General features: G+C 44.4%; 1 protein-coding gene and 1 long non-coding RNA gene across 5 annotated transcripts in view; one reads left to right on the top strand and one right to left on the bottom strand.

The window, feature by feature from the left end:
* Positions 1–4,245, bottom strand: part of LOC134351543 (ankyrin repeat domain-containing protein 26-like) — a 110,586-nt gene extending 106,341 nt beyond the window's left edge. For all 4 annotated transcript variants that reach the window (XM_063057826.1, XM_063057825.1, XM_063057828.1 and 1 more), the window contains exon 1: positions 3,683–4,245. In XM_063057826.1, the coding sequence (XP_062913896.1) occupies positions 3,683–3,882 (200 nt within the window). In that variant the 5' untranslated portion in view covers positions 3,883–4,245. The remainder of the gene's footprint in view (positions 1–3,682) is intronic.
* Positions 4,246–14,592: 10,347 nt separating this feature from the next.
* Positions 14,593–23,183, top strand: part of LOC134351545 (uncharacterized) — a 57,022-nt gene continuing 48,431 nt past the window's right edge. The window contains exon 1 of the long non-coding RNA XR_010019173.1: positions 14,593–14,751. This is a non-coding gene — a long non-coding RNA (uncharacterized LOC134351545). The remainder of the gene's footprint in view (positions 14,752–23,183) is intronic.

Raw genomic sequence — 23,183 nt, 5'->3', positions numbered from 1 at the left:
CACCTCATACTTCTGGGCATCTTCCGCGGATAAAGCTGAGTAAGCTTCTTGGGCCTTCCCTTTCAGTACACTCTGAAGTAAAACAACCCACTTATCCCTCGGCCAGTCCTGACTTATAGCCACTTTTTCGAAGTGGAGGAAGTACCGATCCACGTCGGTATCGTCAAATGGGGGAACCAGCCTAACCTCCTGGGTCGCCCGGAACCCTCCACCTTGGTTCGGCACGAGCCCCTGCTCGGCCCTTATCTTTAACTTCTCCAGCTCAAATTCCCTTTCCCTCTGTTTCTCTCTCTCTTCTCGCTCCCATTGCCTCTCTTTCTCCTCTCTCTCTAACTGTCTGTCCCTCTCTTTCTCTTCCCTCTCCTACTGTCTTTCTCTCTCTTGCCTTTCTAACTCTCTCTCCTTCTCTTCGTGTTCTAACTGCCGTACCCGGAACTCGTGCTCGAGTCTCAGTTTTTCAAGCTGTACCTGTACCGCGTCTCCAGCAGGTTTTTCAATAGACACCACCCCCAGCTCACCTTGGGGAAACACACCTTTAGATACATAGTGCTCTACAATAGCTCTGTGTATCTCCTCTCTCCTCATTGTCGACTTCACCTTAGCAAGATTCAACCGTTTGGCCACAGCTACCAATTCCGATTTCCTGGCATCCTCTAATGCCTCCAAGGTCGGTGCCTTTATAAATTCCTCAGCCTCCATTTCTGCTGTTTGTCTTTTCTTTCTTTCGGGAATTTTAACCCAATCAATTTACTCCGTCCCAAATTTAGCGTTCAAAATCGCGGACGAGAACCCCACTTATGTTACGTACCCCGTAACTGGGTTGCCAAACCAGCAGAAATGGATCACTCAGTTGGAGTCTGGAGTACTAGAACTAAGAAAGTTTTATTAAAGAAATAAGCAACACAGTCATCGAAAGGATAATAAATGCAACAGTTCAGCAATGATAACCACTCATGTGCACAGAATTAAGATAACAGCATCAATCAAGCTCTATTGTTGTCTAGGGGTAAATGACCAAATTTAAAGTGACTCAAAGGTCAGTCCAGTTAGTAGTTCAGTTCGCAGTAATCGTTGCCATGGCGATGGACAACGTGGGGGAAGAGAGAGATAGAACAGGAACAACTGATCATTCAGAACGGCTTCACTCACAGACCGGCGAGATTGCTCACAAGCAACTTTTGGGCGGGTCCTTGGTGATGTCATCGGAGGTCACCGACTGTGACCCCTCCTCCAGATGTGGTCGATCCTCTGCAGTGAACCCGGCACCCAGGCAAGGGCGGACACACACCGGGTTCCCGCTGATCGTACCTTTCCACCCTGGTCGTTGTCTGGTACTTCTCACCCACTCGTGAGAGGCGCACCACTTCCAGGGTCTTGTTACCTCGGGTGGCGTGTGTGTCTGCCTTAGCAAACCTGTCCCTTTTTATCCCCCTGCTGGGGCATCGCCTGTCCACCACTTGAAACAGTTCAGGGTTCAAAGGGGGAGCCGCTCCAGACAGCTCTCTCTCCCCCGTTCCTTCATTACACATCTCCAGACGCTGCTCCATTGTTCCTTATCTCTCCTTCCCCTGAGGGCAGGTGGCAGACCACTTGCTGATGTCACTGATGCTAACCCAGGCCAGCAAACATCTTAATTTTATGTGTATTCTCGTAACACACCGAACTGCAACTCCTCTGCTTGCATCTTTGGAAACAGCTCTATTTCTATCTTTAATATCTCTATTTTTCCTTCTCAGGGTTTTTTTGAAGACCCTAACCTGGAATTACACGCTGACTTTGCTTCTTTGCAGGAATGAGACCCACTCTCAGGGCCTCATGACCGGCCATTTTTCGATATGCCAAGGACGCAGCCTAAAAGACTAGCGCGCCTTCAGGACGCCGGATTTTCATGGCTTGGGAGGCGAGCAGGTTTGAGGTCAGTGAATCAGTAGTCTTTGGAGTACTGCAGGTCTGTGTCTTTACTGAAGCTTTGCTGCACACTTGAGTGCTTGGTGGAGGGTGCAGATGGGGGAGGGAGGGTTGCCGCTTTGCTGCTGTTTATTCGTGTGCGGGGAGCTGGCTGGTTCTAACATTTAACTGTCATTCATTCCTTGGGGCACTCCTCTGTTTTCATGGATGTTTGTGAAGAAAAAGCATTTCAGGATGTATATTGTATACATTTCTCTGACATTAAATTGAACCTATTGAATAAAACCCTGCTAGCCTCTGCCAGAAGGCTCAAACTGAGGAGGAAGTGCATTTTTCAGAAGGACTGCCAGAGCAACCATAGAGTGGCTTCAAATGAAGAAATCTGATGTGCTTTGAGTGGCCCAGTCAGAGTGCTGACCTCAACCCAATCGATCATCTCTGCCCAGCCCCACTCTCCATCAAAACTTGAGCAATTTAGCAAAGAAGAATGAGCAAATCTTCTCCATCACAGTGTACAAAGCTAATAGAGACTTATCCAAAAATACTACTAGCTGCAATAGCTGTGAGAAGTGGTTCGACTAAGTACTGAGCAAAGTGGGATGAATAATTTTGAAATGCTGACATTTCAGTTTTTAAATTTTTACTTTTTCATGCTTTACAATTTTTCCTTTTTTGTGGCCCTACTGTGAAAAAAGAAGCACATATAAAAATTCTCAGTTAAATTGATCAAAGTTGTAATACTCATTTATGTGAACATATGATTGGGGGCTGATTACGTTTTCAAGGTATGGTAATGTAAGGCAGGAGCTAGGCTGCTACTGAAGTCAAACATCCAGGTTTAATTGGTGATCTAGCAAAGGTCAAAAGAATGCGGAGGTGTTAGCAGAGGGATTTTTTAGCCATAAAGGTAAACTGGAAAAGCAAAGAGTTGACAAATTTTGATGGAAACTTATGAGATCATGGCTGGTTTAGATAAAGAGTGGGAAGTTGCTCCCTAGCAGATGTTTCAGAACCAAATGGTGCAGATTTAAAATTGTGGGCAGTGGATATAAGGAGATAACGTATAAACATAGACATAACCTGGAGATCACGGTCAGGACACAGAATCAAGCAGGAATTTCAAAAAAACGTAATGATATGCACCTGAGAGAAAATATTTTTAAAGATGCTTAAAAAACATGGAAATGGGATGAACGGGTTATTCATCAAAGTCTCGACAGGCTAAATGGCTGCTTTTCATGCTCAAAATTCTCTGAATACAGGGCTTCAAATCAATACCTCATTTATAAACAGGTAATGCTTGAGATTTTTCTTGAAGTATTTAACGTGGGGATTTCAAGAGGCAATAATATCCCAACAAAACTACAGAGCACATAGCAAGTTTACTGAATTATAACATCCCAAATTAAAGATAATACAATCTATCCTTTGTTCCCAGTCATCCAAAGAAAGTTTTTAAAAAAATCAAGTTCACAATATTCAAAAATGTCAAACTAACGATAAAGCAGAACTCAGAGCAATTCACCCACACAGTGCTGGTGCAACTCAGCAGATCACGTAACATCAGCTAATCAGGACACAGCATTTTTTGCGTGTTCTAAGTTTCCAGCATCTGCGGAATCTCTTGTGTTTATACTCTGAGCAATCTGTGGGCCGTTAGCTTCAAACTCCGGCTTAGGAACACTGTAGTAGATGTGACGTTGAAGTCCAACAAAAGAAACAGTATACTAAACAATAAACATCACAATAATAGATTAAAGCCGCGCTTCTTTACCTATTTTGTTTATCCAGTTGATTAACATCCTTTTTCTTAATGAGCTGCCGAAGTCTATTCAAATCCCCAGCAGAAGCAGCTTTGTGTAGTTTTCCCAAATCTTTCTCTTTCAATTCATAACCTACACGTATTTCACTTGAAGTGTCACAAGTTTTGAAAGACGGTTTTTCCTTCCTCTTTGCAATTTGTAGTATTCTCATTTTGCACGACTAATGCGAGACAAGTCCTTGCCAAAAGCGGGTGCAAAATTCAGCTGCGTTTTCCGGCTCGATGGAGTAAAACGTTATTTCCTACTGCGAAAATATTGGATAAGCTAAAATCCAAGAAAGCAAATATGCAGGAATAGCAAAACGTCCAAAATTAACAAAAAAAAATCCAGGGACAGAATCCGGCCACCAGGATGATGCTGATAATTCAATCACGGGGGATCAGATTGTACGATTTATCCCTCTGTTTCTACAGGTGCAATCACTGATGTTCCACGATATTTATCGCCGTGACAGATCTCAGTACTTTAATCTCCACAGTAAACAGCAGTTCTCGGCTCCGATTGATTGGGGCTGCGGCCTAAAAGAGTGACAAGCAATCGTCAGTGAGTGTACATTTCAAAGAGGGATGCCTCTCTAGCACAGAAAGGGGCTGCTGCGGGCCCCCTGCAGACAGTGCGGACAATCCCCCCTCTCCCTTTCCCACCCCACATCAGACTGCCACTCGCCTGCGCCATTCCCCAACTTCGCGAAGATTCCTCCCAACCACCACTGATTCAATTCCCATCGCTCGTCGCCCGGCAGCACCCGCCGTGACGTCGTGCCCGGGGCGGGCCCTAGAGACGGGCCATCCAATCACGAAGAGGAGGAGGGAGAGGTGGGTCGGTTTCCAGCGGGAGGTCTGTTGGTGAGTGTTGCCCGGAGAGGGGCTGGCTTCTGCTATCATAGGTTAATACAGCGCAGTGGAACAATAGCGATCTGTTTCTTAGTTTAAAAAACATCTGAGCAACGCACAAAATACTGGAGGAATGCAGCGGGTTAGCTAACATCTATGGAGGTAAACGCACAGTCGACGTTAGAGGTCGAGAACCTTTGTCTGGATCGGGATGACAGGCTGAGTTCCTCCAGCGACTGTGGTGGGTGTTGCTCCAGATTTCATGATCCACAGAATGGACAATATCCTCAGAATGGACTGCCTAGCCCCTTTTTTCCCCTTTTCTCATATAGTGTAGTGGGTTTTTTTCCGCATCTGCAGATTTTCTCGTGTTTGCATTTTTTTCCTCTCTTTTAAAAAATTTAAACTTTTTTTCTCTCTCTATGAATTGATGAGGAGAATTAGCTGTCTACTTTTTTTTTATCATATAATATATATTAGCTTAATACTACGTATGATTTTGATAATGTCTATTTCACTTTCAGTTTGTATTATATATTTAAGATAATTCTCTTGTTTGTATATATGCTCTTTTCAAATCAATAAAAAGATTAATAAAGAAAAGAAAAGATGAGTCAGAGCAAGAAGGTGGGGGAGGGGAGGAAGAAGTACAATGTTGTAGGTGATAGTTGAAATCAGGAGAGGGGGAAGGTTGAAGCAAAAAGCTGGGAAATTGATTGGTCAAAGAGAGCTAGAGAAAGGGGAATCTGATAGGAGAGAACAGAATGCCATGGAAGAAAAGGAAGCGGGAAGAGCACCAGAGGGAGGAGATAAGGAGATGGGGAATTGGTGAAGAGAGTGGGGGGTGATTACTGGAAGTCTGAGAAATCGAAGTTCATGCCATCAGGTTGGAGGCTACTCAGATGGAATATAAGGTGTTGCTCCTCCAACCAGAGTGTGGCCTCATCGTGACAATAGAGGAGGCAATGGATGGACATATTGGAATGGGAAATGGATGTAGAATTGAAATGGATTGCCACTGGGAAATCCCGCTGTTTTTGGCGAACGGAGTGTAGGTGCTTGTCAAAGTGGTCTTCCAATCTATGTCGGATCTCATAGATGTACAGGAGGCCACACGGGGAGCACCGAATACAGTAGGTAACCCCAACAGACTCACAGGCGAAATGTCACATCACGTGGGTAGGAAGAGTGAGGGGGTCCTGCGTAGTGAGTTCAGGGAGTTAGGTGCGAAGCTGAAGGGCAGGACCTCCAGGGTAACAATCTCAGGATTGCTACCTGTGCCGCATACGAGTGAGGCGAGGAACAGAAGGATTATACAGATCAATACGTGGCTGAGAGGATGTTGCAGGAGGGAGGGCTTCAGGTTTTTAGATAATTGGGCTTTGTTCCAGGGAAGGTGGGATCTGTTCCGACGGGACCGTTTACACCTGAATTGGAGGGGTACTAACATTCTTGCAGGAAAGTTTGCTAGTGGTGCTTGGGGGGGGGTTTAAACTAAATTTGCAGGGGGCAGGGATCCAGAATGTGAGAGAGGATAGCGAGATGAAGTATAAAGGACAGGTGGGGATTACACGGTTCCGGAATATTAAGTGTGAAGTAGAGAAAGGTGAGGCGGAATGAGTGATAAGGAGGATACATGTGCAGAGGGATGGTCTGACGGAGCATGGAGTTAAATGTGCAGAAAGAGTAAGTAAATTTAAGAAGGACAACAAAATTCAAGGGGCGTATAGCCCGGTGAGAGTCCGGGGAGCTGGGTTATGCACAATAGGCAGCGATTTAAACAGAGAGAGGAGAAATGGTTTAAAAATTCTATATCCGAATGCATGAAGTGTCAGAAATAAGGCGGATGAGCTTGAAGCTCAGGTGCGAATGGGTAACTATGATGTTGTTGGGATAACGGAGACATGGCTGCAGGGGGATCAGACCTGGGAATTGAGTGTACAAGGGTATACGTGCTATCGAAGGGACAGAAAGGTGGGCAGAGGGGGTGGGGTAGCCCTGTTGGTGAGGAATGAGATTCAGTCCCTTGCAAGGGGGGACATAGAATCAGGAGAAGTAGAGTCAATGTGGATAGAACTGAGGAACAGTATGGGCAAAAAGACCCTAATAGGTGTTATCTACCAGCCCCCAAACAGTGGCATGAACATTGGGTGCAAGTTGAATAAGGAGTTAACAATGGCATGTGGCAAAGCAAATGTCGCAGTAGTTATGGGGGATTTCAACATGCAGGTGAACTGGGAAAATCAGGTTAGTACTGGACCCCAGGATAGGGAGTTTGTAGAGTGCCTACGGGATGCATTTTTGGAGCAACTTGTACGAGAGCCGACCAGGGATAAGGCTATTCTGGATTTAGTGTTGTGCAATGAACAGGATTTGATAGGTGAGCTTGAAGTAAAGGAGCCATTAGGAGGTAGTGACCATAATATGATAAGTTTTTATCTGCAAGTTGAGAGGGATAAGGGCAGATCAGAAGTGTCAGTATTGCAGTTGAACAAAGGAGACTATGGAGCCATGAGGGAGGAGCTGGCCAAAGTTGACTGGTCGGATATCCTAGTAGAAAAGTCAGTGGAACAGCAATGGCAGGTATTCTTGGGAATAATGCACAAGGTGCAAAATCAGTTCATCCCCCGGAGAAGGAAGGATTCAAAGGGGGGAAAGTGGCCACAGTGGTTGACAAAGGAAGTCAGAGATTGCATAGCATTAAAAAAGAAGTATAACAGAGCTAAGGTGAGTGGGAAGACGGATGATTGGGAAATTTTTAAGGAGCAACAGAACTTAACTAAAAAGGCTATACGGGGAGTAAAAATGAGGTATGAACGCAAGCTAGCTAGGAATATAAAGGAGGATAGCAAAAGTTTTTTTAAGTATGTGAAGAGAAGGAAGATAGTTAAGAACAATGTCGGGCCCTTGAAGAATGAATTGGGAGAAATTGTTATGGGAAACAGAGAAATGGCAGATGAATTTAATAAGTACTTTGGATCTGTCTTCACTAGGGAAGACACAAGCAATCTCCCAGATGTATGGATGGGCCAAGGACATAGGGTAACAGAGGAACTGAAACAGATTGACATTAGGAAGGAAACGGTGATGAGTAGACTGATGGGACTGACGGCTAACAAATCCCCAGGTCCAGATGGTCTGCATCCTAGGGTACTAAAGGAGGTGGCTCTGGAAATTGTGGATGCATTGGTGATCATTTTCCAATGTTCCTTAGATTCAGGATCAGTTCCTGAGGATTGGCGAATGGCTGATGTTATCCCACTTTTTAAGAAAGGAGGGAGGGAGAAAACAGAACTATCACCCTGTTAGCCTAACATCAGTAGTGGGGAAGATGCTAGAGTCCATTATTAAAGATGAAATAGTGGCATATCTTGATAGCAGTGATAGGATTGGGCCGAGCCAGCATGGATTTACGAAGGGCAAATCATGCTTGACTAATCTATTGGAGTTTTTCGAGGATGTAGCCAGGAAGATAGACGCGGGAGATCCAATGGATGTGGTGTACCTTGACTTTCAGGAGGCATTTGATAAGGTACCACATAGGAGATTGGTGGGTAAAATCAGAGCTCATGGCATTGGGGGGAGGATATTGACATGGATAGAAAACTGGTTGGCAGATAGAAAACAAAGGGTAGCAGTGAATGGGTGTTTCTCGGAATGGCAGGTGGTGACTAATGGGGTGCCACAGGGCTCGGTATTGGGACCACAGCTGTTTACGATTTATGTCAATGATTTAGAGGAAGGCATTGTGAATAACATCAGCAAGTTTGCTGATGATACTAAGCTGGGTGGCAGTGTGACATGTGATGAGGATGTTAGGAGAATTCAAGGTGACGGATAGGCTGGGTGAGTGGGCAGAAACTTGGCAGATGGTGTTTAATGTGAATAAGTGTGAGGTTATTCACTTTGGGAGCAAGAACAGGAAGGCAGATTATTATCTGAACGGTGTGGAGTTAGGTAAGGAAGAAATACAAAGAGATCTAGGAGTACTTATTCATCAGTCTCTGAAGGTGAATGAGCAAGTGCAGCAGGCAGTGAAGAAGGCTAATGGAATGTTGGCCTTTATTACAAAGGGAATTCAGTACAAAAGCAAGGAAATCCTTTTGCATTTGTACAGGGCCCTGGTGAGACCACACCTGGAGTATTGTGTGCAGTTTTGGTCTCCAGGGTTAAGGAAGGACATCCTGGCTGTGGAGGAGGTGCAGCATAGGTTCACTAGGTCAATTCCTGGGATGTCTGGACTGTCTTACGCAGAGAGGTTAGAGAGTCTGGGCTTGTACACGCTGGAATTAAGGAGATTGAGGGGGGATCTGATTCAGACATATAAGATTATTAAGGGATTAGACAAGATAGAGGCAGGAAATATGTTCCAGATGCTGGGAGAGTCTCAGTACCAGAGGGCATGGTTTAAGAATAAAGGGTAGGTCATTTAGGACAGAGTTGAGGAGGAACTTCTTCTCCCAGAGAGTTGTGGAGGTGTGGAATGCGCTGCCTCAGAAGGCAGTGGAGGCCATTTCTCTGGATGCTTTCAAGAAGGAGCTAGATAGGTATCTTATGGATAGGGGAATCAAGGGCTATGGGGACAAGGCAGGAACCGGGTATTGATAGTAGATGATCACCCATGATCTCAGAATGGCGGTGCAGGCTCAAAGGGCCGAATGGTCTACTTCTGTACCTATTGTCTATTGTCTATTGTCACTTGGAAGGTCTGTTTGGGGCCCTGAATAGTAGTGAGGGAGGAGGTGTAGGGGCAGGTATTACATCTGAGCAGCTGCAACTTGATGGCAAGAACATCATTTTCTCAAACTTCTAGTATTTGCCCCCACCTTCATCATTACCCCATTCCTGTTTCTCTCTCTCACCTTATCTCCTTACCTGCCCAACACCTCCCTCTGGTACTCCTCCCCCTTCCCTTTCTTCCATGGTCTTCTACCCTCTCCTATCAGATTCTCCCCTATCTAGCCTTTTTATCTCTTTCACCAATCAATTTCCCAGCTCTTTGCTTCACCACTCCCTTTCTCCTGATTTCACTTATCACCTACCACCTTGTACTTCTTCCTCCTATCCCCCCCACCTTCTTGCTCTGACTTCTCATTTTTTTCCACTGCTGATTAGAGGTCTTGGCTCAAAACATTGACTGTTTACTCTTTTCCATATAAGACTGTTTTCTCTTTTCCCTCTGAGTTCGTCCAGCATTTTGTGTGTGCTGCTCATCTAGTCCTTTTACAGTATGGGAGTCCCAGTCAATATGTGGAATGTTAAAATCACCTTCTATAACAACTTTATGTTTCTCACATCTGTCTGCAATCTCTCTACAAATTTGTTTCTCTAATTCTCTCAGACTGTTGAGTGATCTGTAAGATAACCCCTTAATGTGGTCATACCTTTCTTATTACTCAGTTCTGCCCATAATGCCTCACTAGGTGAGTTCTCCAGTCTGTCCTGACTGAACACTGCTGTGACATTTTACTTGACCAGTAATGCCACCCCTCATCCTTCAATCCCTCCCGCTAAAACAATGGAAACCCAGAATACTGGGCGGCCAGTTCTGCCCCTCCTGCAACCAAGTCTCACTAATGACTACAATATCATAATTCCAGGTGTTGATCCACATCCTGAGTGTATCCACCTTTCCTACGAAACGTCTTACATTGAAATATACGCAGCTCAGAACATTAGTTGAATCATGCTCAATCGTTTGATTCCTTACGTTGTCTTAGGTCTTAACACCATCTGTCTCCACAACCTCTCCATTATCTGTTCTGGCACACTAGTTCCTATCCCCCTGCAACTCCAGTTTCAATCTTTGTCGAAATCATTCATATAAATTGTTGTCACGGTCCGGTCCGTGAAGTCCACATTCCGGTTCACGGTCCGGTCTGTGGACTCAGGACTTCAGGTCTTCCAGCTGTCCCTCATTTGGTTGAGTTAATCATCGGCACCAGGTTCCCATCTTTGAGCTTGGAATAGAAGTAGGCTTGGGGTTGAGTGTGGGCTGCTGGTTTGTCTTGTCAGTCCCCCTTGGAGCAACCTGTCAGTTCCCAGTTTGTCTCTGAGCTCCAAGAACCCAAGATCCCGCAGCCAAGCTCCAAGAATCCTAGCCTCGACGATCCCTCAGCCAATCTCCAAGAACCCTAGCCTCGACGATCCCGCAGCCAAGCTCCAAGAACCCTAGCCACGACGATCCCGCAGCCAAGCTCCAAGAACCCTAGCCTCGACAATCCCACAGCCAAGCTTCGAGACCCCAAGTCTCGAGGATCCCAAGCCAAGCTCCAAAACCCCAAGCCTCGAGGATCCCAAGCCAAGCTCCAAGAACCCTAGCCTCAAGGATCCCAAGCCAAGCTCAGGACCCAAGAACCCAGCCTGAAGCCAAGCTCAAGACTCAAGACCCCAGCCTGAAGCCAAGCTCAAGACCCAAGACTCCAGCCTGAAACCAAGCTCAAGACTCAAGACCCCAGCCTGAAGCCAAGCTTAAGACCCAAGACCCCAGCCTCAAGCCAAGCTCAGGCCTCTAGACTCCAGCCACGTCCTGTCTTGAAGCCACGTCATGTCCTTGACTGGTTCTGGGGTCCGAGCCTGAGGCAAGACCCAGGTTCTGGGTCCTTGTCCAGTCTCGGGCTCGGAGTCCAAGCCTTGTCTCCTAGTCCAGATTCTAGCCCTGGTCCTGCTTTCCCTAGCCCAAGTCTGTGTTCCTGTCCCTGCTCCTTGCCTCTATCCTGTCATATAAGGGATATTAACATCTGGTCCTACGTAACATACACTATGCCCGTGCCTCTGAAAGTGCACTGTAAATTGAATTCAACTTTTGCCAGATGTCTCTGTAAAACTCCAAAAGCACTCACTGCAGCCATGGCAACACAAACATAGACAGGTATTGACACCTGTTTCATGAATGTTGACTTTGAAATGTTAGTGTAAGATGTGAACACCTAGAGGAAAGCCCTGCATGGAGATGACTAAGAAGCTGAGGATAGAAAGAAAGCACTGGGGAGTGACAGAAATGTTAATATCTACTGTGATATCCCAAAGAATTGGTTCCATTGCTGTAAAGCACTTCTACCAACTAGTGCTAAGACAGCTTATCTACTGATGTCTACTATACGCCTACGGACTCTCACAGCTACCTGGACTATTCCTCTTCTCACCCTGTCTCTTCCAAAAATGCCATCTCCTTCTTGCAATTCCTCCGTCTCCGCCGCATCTGCTCTCAGGATGAGGCTTTTCTTTCCAGGACGAAGGAGATGTCCTTTTTTAAAGAAAGGGGCTTCCCTTCCTCCACCATCAACTCTGTTCTCAAACGCATCTCTCCCATTTCATGCACATCTGCTCTCACCCCATCCTTCCGCCATCCCACTAGGAATAGGGTAACCCTTGTCCTCACCTACCACCCCAACAGCCTCCAGGACCAACATATAATTCTCCGTAACTTCTGCCACCTCCAACAGGATCCCAGTACTAAGCACATCTTTCCCTCCTCCCCCCCGGCTTTCCACAGGGATCGCTCACTCCGCGACTCCCTTGTCCATTCGTTCCCCCCCATCCCTTCCCACCGATCTCCCTCCTGGCATTTATCCTTGTAAGCAGAACAAGTGCTACATATGCCCTTACACTTCCTCCCTTACCACCATTCAGGGCCCCAGATAGTCCTTCCAGGTGAGGCGACACTTCATCTGTGAGTCAGCTGGGGTGATATACTGCATCCGGTGTTCCCGATGTGGCCTTCTATATATTGGCGAGACCTGACGCAGACTGGGAGATCGTTTTGCTGAACACCTACGCTCTGTACGCCAGAGAAAGCAGGATCTCCCAGTGGCCACATATTTTAATTCCACATCCCATTGCCATTCTGATATGTCTATCCACGGCCTCCTCTACTGTCAAGATGAAGCCACACTCAGGTTGGAGGAACAACACCTTATATTCCGTCTGGGTAGCTTCCAACCTGATGGCATGAACACTGACTTCTCTAACTTCCGTTAATGCCCCGCCTCCCCCTCGTACCCCATCCGTTATTTATTTATTATTATATATACATTTTTTCTCTCTCTTTTTCTCCCTCTGTCTCTCACTATACCCCTTGCCCATCCTCTGGGATTCCCCCTCCCCCTTTCTTTCTTCCTAGGCCTCCCATCCCATGATCCTTTTATATCCCTTTTGCCAATCAATTTTCCAGCTCTTGGCTTCATCCCTCTCCCTCCTGTCTTCTCCTATTATCCAAGTATGTATGCAGTATTCGTCCCTGAGATTCGTCTTCTCCACAGACAGTTACAAAGCAAAGAACCATGGAACCAACCTGTTCAAAGAGCTACATCCAACATCAAACTCCACCCTCCCACACATGCAAAAAAATCACACCAATAGCAACAAAAGAAAACAAGCGAAAATTAGAAGGCATATTTCAGTACAGTTCAACTCAATGTTCATTATTTGCAGGCCACCCCAATTCAACAGTCATCCAAAAGTAGTAACAAAAATGAGTGACCAGATTAGAATTAGAAACTAGAACACATCATAATCATGAATCAGAATCCAAATCTACAATCTGCGTCAATTAAACGGTGCTCTTGCACCATCCGTTGGAAGCATTGAGAGAGAGATCACTTGAACTTTCAGTGGAAGATATAATCTATTGTAACTCTGAACATGTAACATCTGGCACCTGCAACCATTTCAATCTGAATGGCTGCCAGGGAGGCATTAGCAATTGCAGTGGTTGAGTGGTAGTGGGAGGAATTAGGCTGCCATTTATTGACTACAGCTCAATTCGTACCGTCAGTTCTAATCTCATCAACAAGCTTCAAGCTCCTCTGTACCTCCCTCTGCAATTGTATCCTTGACTTCCTCACCAGGAAACTGTGTGATCAGAAGTAACGTCTTTTCCTTACTGACAATCAACACTGGCACATGCCAAGATTATGTGCTTAACCACTGTTTTACTCTCTCTACACCCATGACTCTGTGGCTAGGTGCAGCTCAAATGCTATCTATAAATTTGTCGAAGACACAACTACTGTTGGCAGAATTTCAGATGGTGACGAGGAAGCATACAAGAGTGAGATGAGTCAGCAGGTTGCGGGTGTCACAGCAGCAACCTTGTACTCAACATCAGTACGACCAAGGAATTGATTGAGGACTTCAGGAATGGGATGATGAGGGATCATCTACTATTCTTCATGGAGGGATCAGCAGTGGAAAAGATGAACAATTTCAAGTTCCTGTGTGTCAACATGTCTGAGGATCTATCCTGGGCCCAAAACATATTGATGCAATTACAAAGAATGCACAAGAGCAGCTATATTTCATCAGCAGTTTGAGGAGAATTGGTATGTCACGAAAGACACCAGCAAATTTCTACAGATGTACTGTGGGGAGCATTCTAACTGGTTGCATCACCATCTGGTATGGAGGGGCCAGTGCATAGAGTCAGAAAAAGCTGCTGAAAGTTGTAAACTCAGCCAGCTCGATCATGGACACTAGCCTCCCTGGCAACCAGGATACATTCAGAAGGTGAGGCCTCAAAAAGGCAGCATCCATCACTAAGGACACCCATCACCCACAGCATGTCCTCTTATCATTACCACCACCAAGGGGGAGGTACAGGAACCTAAAGTCACATGCTTAATGGATCAGGAATAGCTTCTTCCCCTCCATCATCAGATTTCTGAATAGACAGCGAACCCATGATCATTACCTCAGTTTTTCCTCCTCTTTTTGCACAATCTATTTAATTTAATCTTTATATATATTTCTTATTATAATTTATAGTTTTCATTTTTATCTATTGCAATGTACTGTTACTGCAAAACAACAAGTGTAATGACATCGGCCAGTAATATTAAACCCGATTCTTATTTTGATTTTGCTATCATAAAAAGCATTGGATTTATATCTATATATCTGTATCTATATCTATATATATCTCTGTGTGTGTATCTGTGTTTTATATATATATATATATGTATAAATAAAATCTATTATCTATATATAATCTATATATTCTTCCCAGAGTCCTGTGGCCTCTGCTCGTCTATGCAGTTCCGATCTCCACAGTCAAAACCTTAGAGAGGAGGGTTAGCAACCACCTTAGCAGATGGCTGGGGCTGCCAAAGAGCCTGAGCAGCATCGCACTCAATGGACACCACAACAAACTGCAACTGCCCTTCAAATCCTTGGAGGAAGAATTCAAGGTAACAAGAGCCAGAGAAGTGCTCCGGTATAGGGACTCAAGTGACCGGAAGGTGGCTTGAGCAGGGATCCAAGTAAGTACTGGCAGGAAGTGGAGGGCAGAGGAAGCTGTTCAGGAGGCAGAGGTGAGGCTGCATCACAGGAGGCTGGTGGGAGTGATCACACGAGGCCGAGCTGGGCTAGGATCCTTTCCGACTCCCCAAATGGACACCAGAGGGAAGGAAAGGCGTCGTCTAGTTCAGGAGGAGGTGAGAGCAGTAGTGGAGGAGATGAGAGCCTGCAAGGTGGTGGGAATGAAGCAACAGGGAGCTTGGACAAGATGGGAGAATGCGCTTGAGAGGAAAGTGACCTGGGCTGATCTTTGAAAAGCCGAACCACACCGCATCCAGTTTCTCATCCAGGCAGTGTACGATGTGCTTCCAAGCCCATCAAACCTGCACACATGGGGCAAGGCAGAGTCATCTGCGTGCCCACTGTGCTCCAAGCGAGGAACCCTGGAGCACATCCTCAGCGGCTGTGCAAGGGCACTTGGTGAGGGACGGTACAGGTGGAGGCATGATCAGGTCCTGAAGACCATCGCTGAAGCCGTCAGCGCAGGAGTTGAGTGGGCGAAGCAGTCCTGACCCTCCAAGCAGACTATTGCCTTTGTCAGAGCTGGGGAGTAGCCAATACCTCCCAAAAGAACATCTGCAGGCATTCTGACCTCTGCAAGGGACTGGCAGCTGTTGGTGGACCTCGAAGGGCAGCTGACGTTCCCCAACCATATCGCAGCCAGCACCCTGCGACCAGACATTGTCCTAGTGTCTGAGTCGACTAAGCAGGTGGTGCTGTTGGAGCTGACAGTACCATAGGAAAATAGCTTGGAAGAGGCCTTTGAAAGGAAGCTCTCCATGTACGCAGGACTGGTCAGCAACTGTCAGCAGGCTGGATGGAGAGCGAGGTGTCTCCCAGTGGAGGTTGGTTGTAGGGGATTCGTAGCCCATTCTTTAGTTAGAGCCTTCAGCATTTTGGGCATCGAGGGAGAGAGGAAGAGGAGAGCCATCCACAGTACCACCGATGCGGCAGAGAGGGCCTCAAGATGGCTGTGGCTCAAAAGAGGGGAGCCATGGAGTCATAAGTAGCTAGCCATCTGGACACAAGCTGGGGTCTGATCAGCCCTGGCTGGGTCACCTGGAGGAGGTTGTATGATGTTGAAAGACCCAAAACACCCGATGATTCCAGGAATATATATAAGTTATTTAACTGGTTCCACTTTTAACTTCAAAACTTCTTGCAAAGTATAGTTTACTTCCTATTGCTTGCTGTAGCTGGATAATACATTTCAGTGAAATATACACGGACATCCCTCTTAACACCAACATCATACCTGCACCATTAAAAAAATAATTTTATCTCATTGTATTCCATCTGCCATATTCTGCTCCATTAACTTATCCCCTTCAATGCATCCCGCTAGTTTGCTGTCATCAAAAAACTCAGGGTTTATTTTGCTTGATCTCATTATCCAGATCACTGTTATAGCTTGTGAATCCCCGCCACACCATCATTTTACCGGGAGCCTCCCAACTTGAAAGTGGAACATTTATTTCCACTTTGTTTTCTATCTATGAACCAATCCTTAACCTGTAGCAGCGTAATTACCCTTAATATTTTGCATTCTAACTTAATTTAATAAATATCAACTCTCTATAAGTTGCCAGTGACCAGAAACACAGACAGACTACCCACCTGAATATTTTGGTCACAAATGCAAGTGGCCTAAAGTGTGTAACTTGATTTTTGCTTCAAAGTCTAGGCGGATAAGAAGTCTGGCTGTTGAAGGAGGACATAGTACCCCAACATTGAGATTATCATATAGAAATAATCTGGGAGAGCCTTTAATGTATTGAGGCCTCCAAGGATACAAATGAAAACTCAAAAAGATTTTTCCCAGTATGTTTTATAACTTTATCACCTTGGCAACAACTGGCTCACTGTCCTCCTCCTATCTTTGATTATTTGTTGTCTGACATCATAATGATATAACAAGAACAAAACTTAACCCTTACAGAAAATACTCTTAACATTGAGATGATCAGATACAAATTATTTTTAATATATTTATTTTTATTGAAGGAATGACACAATACAGAATATATAATAGATTACATTTTCCTCCATTTTGCTTTAGTATCGTACCCCCAAAACAAACCTCCCCCCCACCCGCCCTCCCCGAACATATCACGGCAGCTAATATATCTACAACACAACAATTCACAAATACAAGTACGGACATTTCACAATCGTACCCCCACACTACTTCAATATGACAGCTCATACACATCTGCAACCTGTCAGATGATCCAAAATACACTCATATTTACAATTCATCAACCACCCTGTGAGGTAAATTATAAGTGTGTTAAATGGGAGGCAACTTCCTAAGTACAATCAAATGCCCTCAACTAGTAGGTAATTCCTTAAGACTCCCAAAATATGATAAGAAAGGTCCCCATTTCGAATAGAACTTTTTCACAGACCCCCTCAAAGTGAATTTAATCTTATCTAATTTCAGAAAAATAATTACATCTTCTAACCAAGCAGCAGCAGTTGGGGGAGTGGCAGATTTCCAAACCAGCAAAATTCTCCTACGGGCCAATAGCGATGTAAATGCAATGATATCCGACTGGCTTGCATTTAAACCCAAATCATCATCTGCCACACCAAATACAGCTATAAGCGGGCAAGGTCTCAGTGTCACCCCCAAAACCTCACTGATAATTTTAAAAACCAGTGCCCAATAGTCATCAAGCCGAGGGCATGACCAAAATGCATGTATTAAACCAGCCGGAGAGAAGGAACACCTGTCACAGCCAGCGTCTGTCCCAGGGTATATGTCTGCCAGTCTGGCTTTACTTAAATGTACCCTGTGTAAAACTTTGAATTGTATGAGCCCCAGTCTAGCACATGATGATGAGAAATGAACCCTATTCAATACTTTTGCCCAATATTCTTCCGCAAGGTCCATACCGAGGTCGTCCTCCCACCTACTCTTAGTTTTGTTTAGATCTTGAACTCCCAAAGACATCAGCTGAGAGTATAGTTCAGAAATCAGCCCCTTATTGTTAAAGCTAAGAGTGAATTTTTCCCATAACATAGCAGGTGGTAGAACAGGAAAAGAGGGAAATTTTTCCTTGACAAAGTGGCGAATCTGCAGGTATTTAAAAAAAATGATTATGCGGAAGGCCATACTTACCGCGCAGGTTATCAAAACTATCAAATATGTTATCAGTATACAAATCCTTAATGCGCATAAGACCGTTCAAACCCCATTGCCTAAAAGCTGAATCGAATGTGGAGGGAGGAAATAAATGGTTTTTATGAATGGGGCCCAAAACTGAATCTGATATGAACTTATAGTGGCAGCGAAATTGATTAAAAATTTTGAGGGTAGAGAGCACGACCGGGTTAGATGTGAATTGAGAGGATTTCAATGGTAAGGAAGAATACACCAAAGCTGGGAGAGACGAGGAGTGGCAAGACCGTGACTCAAGCAGGCACCTGATTATATCTGGCCGGTGAAGCCAAAATAATACTTTTTGAATGTTCGATGCCCAGTAATAATGAATAAAGCTGGGAAGACCCATTCCACCTATGTCACGACCTCTTTGAAGAATGCGCTTATTAACTCTTGGGACCTTATTTTCCCAAATAAAGGAGGTTATAGCTTGATCAACTGATTTAAAAAATAACTTAGATAAGAAAACTGGCAAACACTGAAACAAATAGAGAAATCTAGGAAGTATAGTCATTTTCACTGACTGAATTCTCCCAGCTATAGTAAGGGGTAAACTGCGCCATCTCTCGAAATCAGCCTTCATTTGGCTAACCTGAGGCCTGTAGTTAGCTTCAAACAGAGATGTAAAAGAGCGAGTAATATGTATTCCTAGGTATACAAAACCATCTTGAGATAAAGGAAAGGGCAAGGATTCCTGTCGGATCTGTAGGGCCAAGTTATTAATGGGAAAGCATTTGCTTTTTTGAAAGTTCAGTTTATAGCCAGAGAAGGCTCCAAATTGACCTAATAATGACACAATAGCAGGACTACTACCTATAGGGTCGCTAACATAAAGTAAGAGGTCATCAGCATATAGGGAAACACGGTGTTCCATGTCCCCTCTTCTAACACCTTGAAATAATGTAGTTGACTTAATTGCAATAGAAAGAGGCTCAATTGCAATTACAAAAAGAAGAGGGGACAGTGGGCAGCCTTGGCGAGTGCCACGTTTTAATGGGAAATAGCCAGATCGAAAATAATTTGTCTGTATACACGCTGAAGGCGAGTGGTATAATAGCTTAACCCAAGCTATAAATATTCTGCCAAATCCAAATTTCTCCAAAACACTAAATAAGTATACCCATTCCACTCTATCAAATGCCTTCTCCGCGTTCAAGGCGATAACAACCTCTGGACTTGGAGAATCACTCAGTGAATAAACCACATCAGCCAGTCGACGGATATTAAAAAAAGAATAGCGATTTTTAATAAAACCTGTTTGATCATCTGAAATTATCTTGGGAAGGGGATGTTCTAAACGACATGCAAGCACTTTAGCCAAAATTTTCACCTCTCCATTCAAAAGTGAAATGGGGCGATATGATCCACATTGAGTCGGGTCCTTGTCCTTTTTAAGAAGTAGTGAAATAGCTGCCTGTGAAAGAGAAGGGGGTAAGGAGCCATTCTCCAAAGATTCCTGAAACACTTCTAGAAGGACCGGTGTGAGCTTATCCTTAAATTTCTTATAAAATTCTATTGGATAACCATCAGGACCTGGGGACTTACCACTCTGCATAGCCATAATGGCATTATTAATCTCTTCCTGCCCAAGAGCCCGATCTAGGTTCTCCTCTTCCTCTGGTTCAAGAGTTGGTATTTCCAAATTATCTAAAAAACGTTCCATATTTGTTTTATCTGAGGGGAACTCTGAGGCATACAGAGAGGAATAAAAAATTGCAAAGATGTTATTAATCTCTTTTGGATTGCTTGTCAAGTTCTGGTGCATGTCTCTTACCTGAGGAATAAGTCGTGATGCAGCTTGACGTTTCAGCTGATGAGCCATAAGCCGGCTCGCCTTGTCACCATATTCATAATAGAGGCCACGTATCTTAAGAATTAATTGTTCTGATAGGTTTGTAGATAGAAGATTAAACTTCGCTTGCAAATCAACCCGGCTTTTATATAAATCCACAGTGGGTGCCTCAGAGTATTTTCTATCCAGGTCCCAAATAGATTTCAATAACATTTGCATTTCCTTCCTACGCTCTTTATTGGCATGTGAAGTATAAGATATTATTTGACCCCTCAAGTAAGCTTTTAAAGTTTCCCAAAGTAAAGAGTACGATACCGACTCAGTTTTGTTAGTCTCGAAGAATGTGTCAATGTTAGCCGATATATAACTACAAAATTTCTCATTAGAAAGCAAAAGGGGGTTAAGTCTCCACAGAGGCCATTCTCTAACGTTTAAAGGAAAACATAGGTCCAGTTTCACGGGCGAGTAATCAGATATAACTATAGCAGTGTATTCAATTTGTCTAATCATAGGTATCAAGGAATTATCTATAAAGAAATAGTCTAGCCTGGAATAGGACTGGTGAACATGAGAGAAGAAAGAGAATTGCCTAACTGATGGATTCAAAAATCTCCAAGGATCCAGATACAAATTATTTAACAGAGCCCTTAATGTATCGAGTCCTCCTAGGATACAAATGAAAACTCAAACAGATTTTTCCCAGTATGCTTTATAACTTTATCACCTTAGCCATAACTGGCTCATTGGCATCCTTCTATGACTATTTGTTGTCTGTCATCATTATGATAACACGAACAAAATTTAGCACTTTTGCAATTTTATATGTCCTTGCATTTCACTTTATTATCCCAATATCAAGCATTGTGATGCATCCAATGTGATAGTGTAGTGTAGTGGGTAGTGCTTGTCACTCTCACTTTCAGCTTCCACCGCTGGCTTGCAAAAAGGAGAGCTCTCCCTGCCAGTACATAGATTCTCCAACAGCAAGTTGGAGACACATGGAAACTGAACTCCTTTCAGACTCAGGCTGAACTACAGAGGACGGGGAGGAGGTCAGGCTCCTGCACACATAGCACGCAGGCCTACTGCTCTGTGGACATGCCCTGGTGCTCGTGGAACAGATCTCCAGCTATGGGTAAATAGCCGCACTGCCTTGTGGGCAGCCTCGGGAGAGATGAAGGCTACAGGAGTAAACCCAGACAACAAATCTGGAGTGGAGCCCCTAAGGCAGGTGGATGTCATTGAACATCCTTCTGGCAGCACCTGCAGCCAAGCTAGTGCCAAACATATTGCTTCATAAGCTTTCCTTTGGACTACACTGGTGGGGCCGAGAGGGGGATCTTGATGACTGGGCATCTCAGGATCTCCATACCTCTGCCCAGGTTTGTGAGGATGATCATCAACACCCATTGTCCTTCGAGACAGATGGATGCCAACCACCAATATCAAGCACTCTAACTATCAACAACCTGTAGCATCCCATTGATTGGAAACTCAACCAGAGTAACTATTTAAATATCGTGGTTACATGAAATTTTTCCCAGTACAGTTTATAACTTTATCAAATTGCATTCAAGGGGACATTGCTTCTGTGGATCCAGAACTGGCTTGCCCACAGAAGGCAAAGAGTGGTTGTAGACGGGTCATATTCTGCATGGAGGCCGGTGACCAGTGGTGTGCCTCAGAGATCTGTTCTTGGACCCCTACTCTTTGTGATTTTTATAAATGACCTGGATGAGGAAGTAGACGGATGGATTAGTAAATTTGCTGATGACACAAAGGTTGGGGGTGTTGTGGATAGTGTGGAGGGCTGTCAGAGGTTACAGCAGGACATTGATAGGATGCAAAACTGGGCTGAGAAGTGGCAGATGGAGTTCAACCCAGGTAAGTGTGAGGTGATTCATTTTGATAGGGCAAATATATTGGCAGAATATAGCGTTAATGGCAAGACTCTTGGCAGTGTGGAGGATCAGAGGCATCTTGGGGTCCGAGTCCAAAGGACACTCAAAGCTGCTATGCAGGTTGACTCTGTGGTTAAGAAGGCATACGGTGCATTGGCCTTCATCAATTTTGGGATTGAGTTTAAGAGCCGAGAGGTAATGTTACAGCTATATAGAACTCTGCTCAGACCCCACTTGGAGTACTGTGCTCAATTCTGGTCGCCTCACTACAGGAAGGACGTGGAAGCAATAGAAAGGGTGCTTAGGAGATTTACAAAGATGTTGCCTGGATTGGGGAGCATGCCTTATGAGGATAGGTTGAGTGAACTCGGCCTTTTCTCCTTGGAGCAACGGAGGATGAGAGGTGACTTGATAGAGGTGTACAAGGTAATGAGAGGCATTGATCATGTGGATAGTCAGAGGCTTTTCCCCAGGGTTGAAATGGGTAGCACGAGAGGGCATAGTTTTAAGGTGCTTGGGAGTAGGTTCGGAGGAGATGTCAGGGGTAAGTTTTTTTACGCAGAGAGTGGTGAGTGTGTGGAATGGGCTGCTGGCGGCGGCGGTGGAGGCGGAATTGACAGGATCTTTTAAGAGAGTACTGGATGGATAGATGGAGCTTAGAAAAATAGAGGGCTATGGGTAAGCCTAGGTAGTTCTAAGGTAAGCACATGTTTGGCACAGCTTTGTGGGCCGAAGGGCCTGTATCGTGCTGTAGGTTTTCTATGTTTCTTCTATGTTTATCACAATGGCAACAACTGGCTCAATGAAATGAATGACTTGCCTCCTGCTTCAAAGCCTTTTCTCTATTTGAAATGCATAGTTCAGTATTATAATTCAAACCAAGCTTTGCCTCACATAATTTATCTTGACTTATTTCAAGTTCTCTTTGGAAAGAATGGAGAAACATATGCCTGAAGAAAGGTGACAAAGTGTAAAAGATAATTCAATTGACATAGAGAAATACAGTTGGAATATTGATATTGATCTTGCCAAAAGGGAAGATCTGATGGCATGAGGGAAGAAGTATATAAAAATATTTCTAAGTCTGGTTAATTCAGCTTTGAGGAAAGATTGGATTGTTTTAGCACTCTGAGAAGACTAGAAATCTAGGTGGATAGAAAGCCTCTTGTACTGAAGTCATCATATAAAAATGACCTGGAAGGAGCTTTATTGCGTTGCATCCTCCAAAGCCACAAATATGATCTGCAAAGTTATTTTCCCTTCAAATCATTTTTTAGGTAATAACCATGGGTACTAATGAGCTCATCGTCCTCCTGTGACTCAAGTATCATTAATTTGTTGATGATTAGCAGTATTATGACATCATGATGCACAATTTACATTTGGTTTGATGACGTTAATTGCTGAAATTTACACTCATGGCTGCTTTATAAAGTACTTCAGAGAGCAGTCACAATAGTGGAA

This window comes from Mobula hypostoma, chromosome 9 (genome assembly GCF_963921235.1).
Source record: "Mobula hypostoma chromosome 9, sMobHyp1.1, whole genome shotgun sequence".
NCBI classification, from domain to species: Eukaryota; Metazoa; Chordata; class Chondrichthyes; order Myliobatiformes; family Myliobatidae; genus Mobula; species Mobula hypostoma.
The sequence above is the reverse complement of the archived record's forward strand: the minus strand, read 5'-3'. Positions and strand labels throughout refer to the sequence as shown.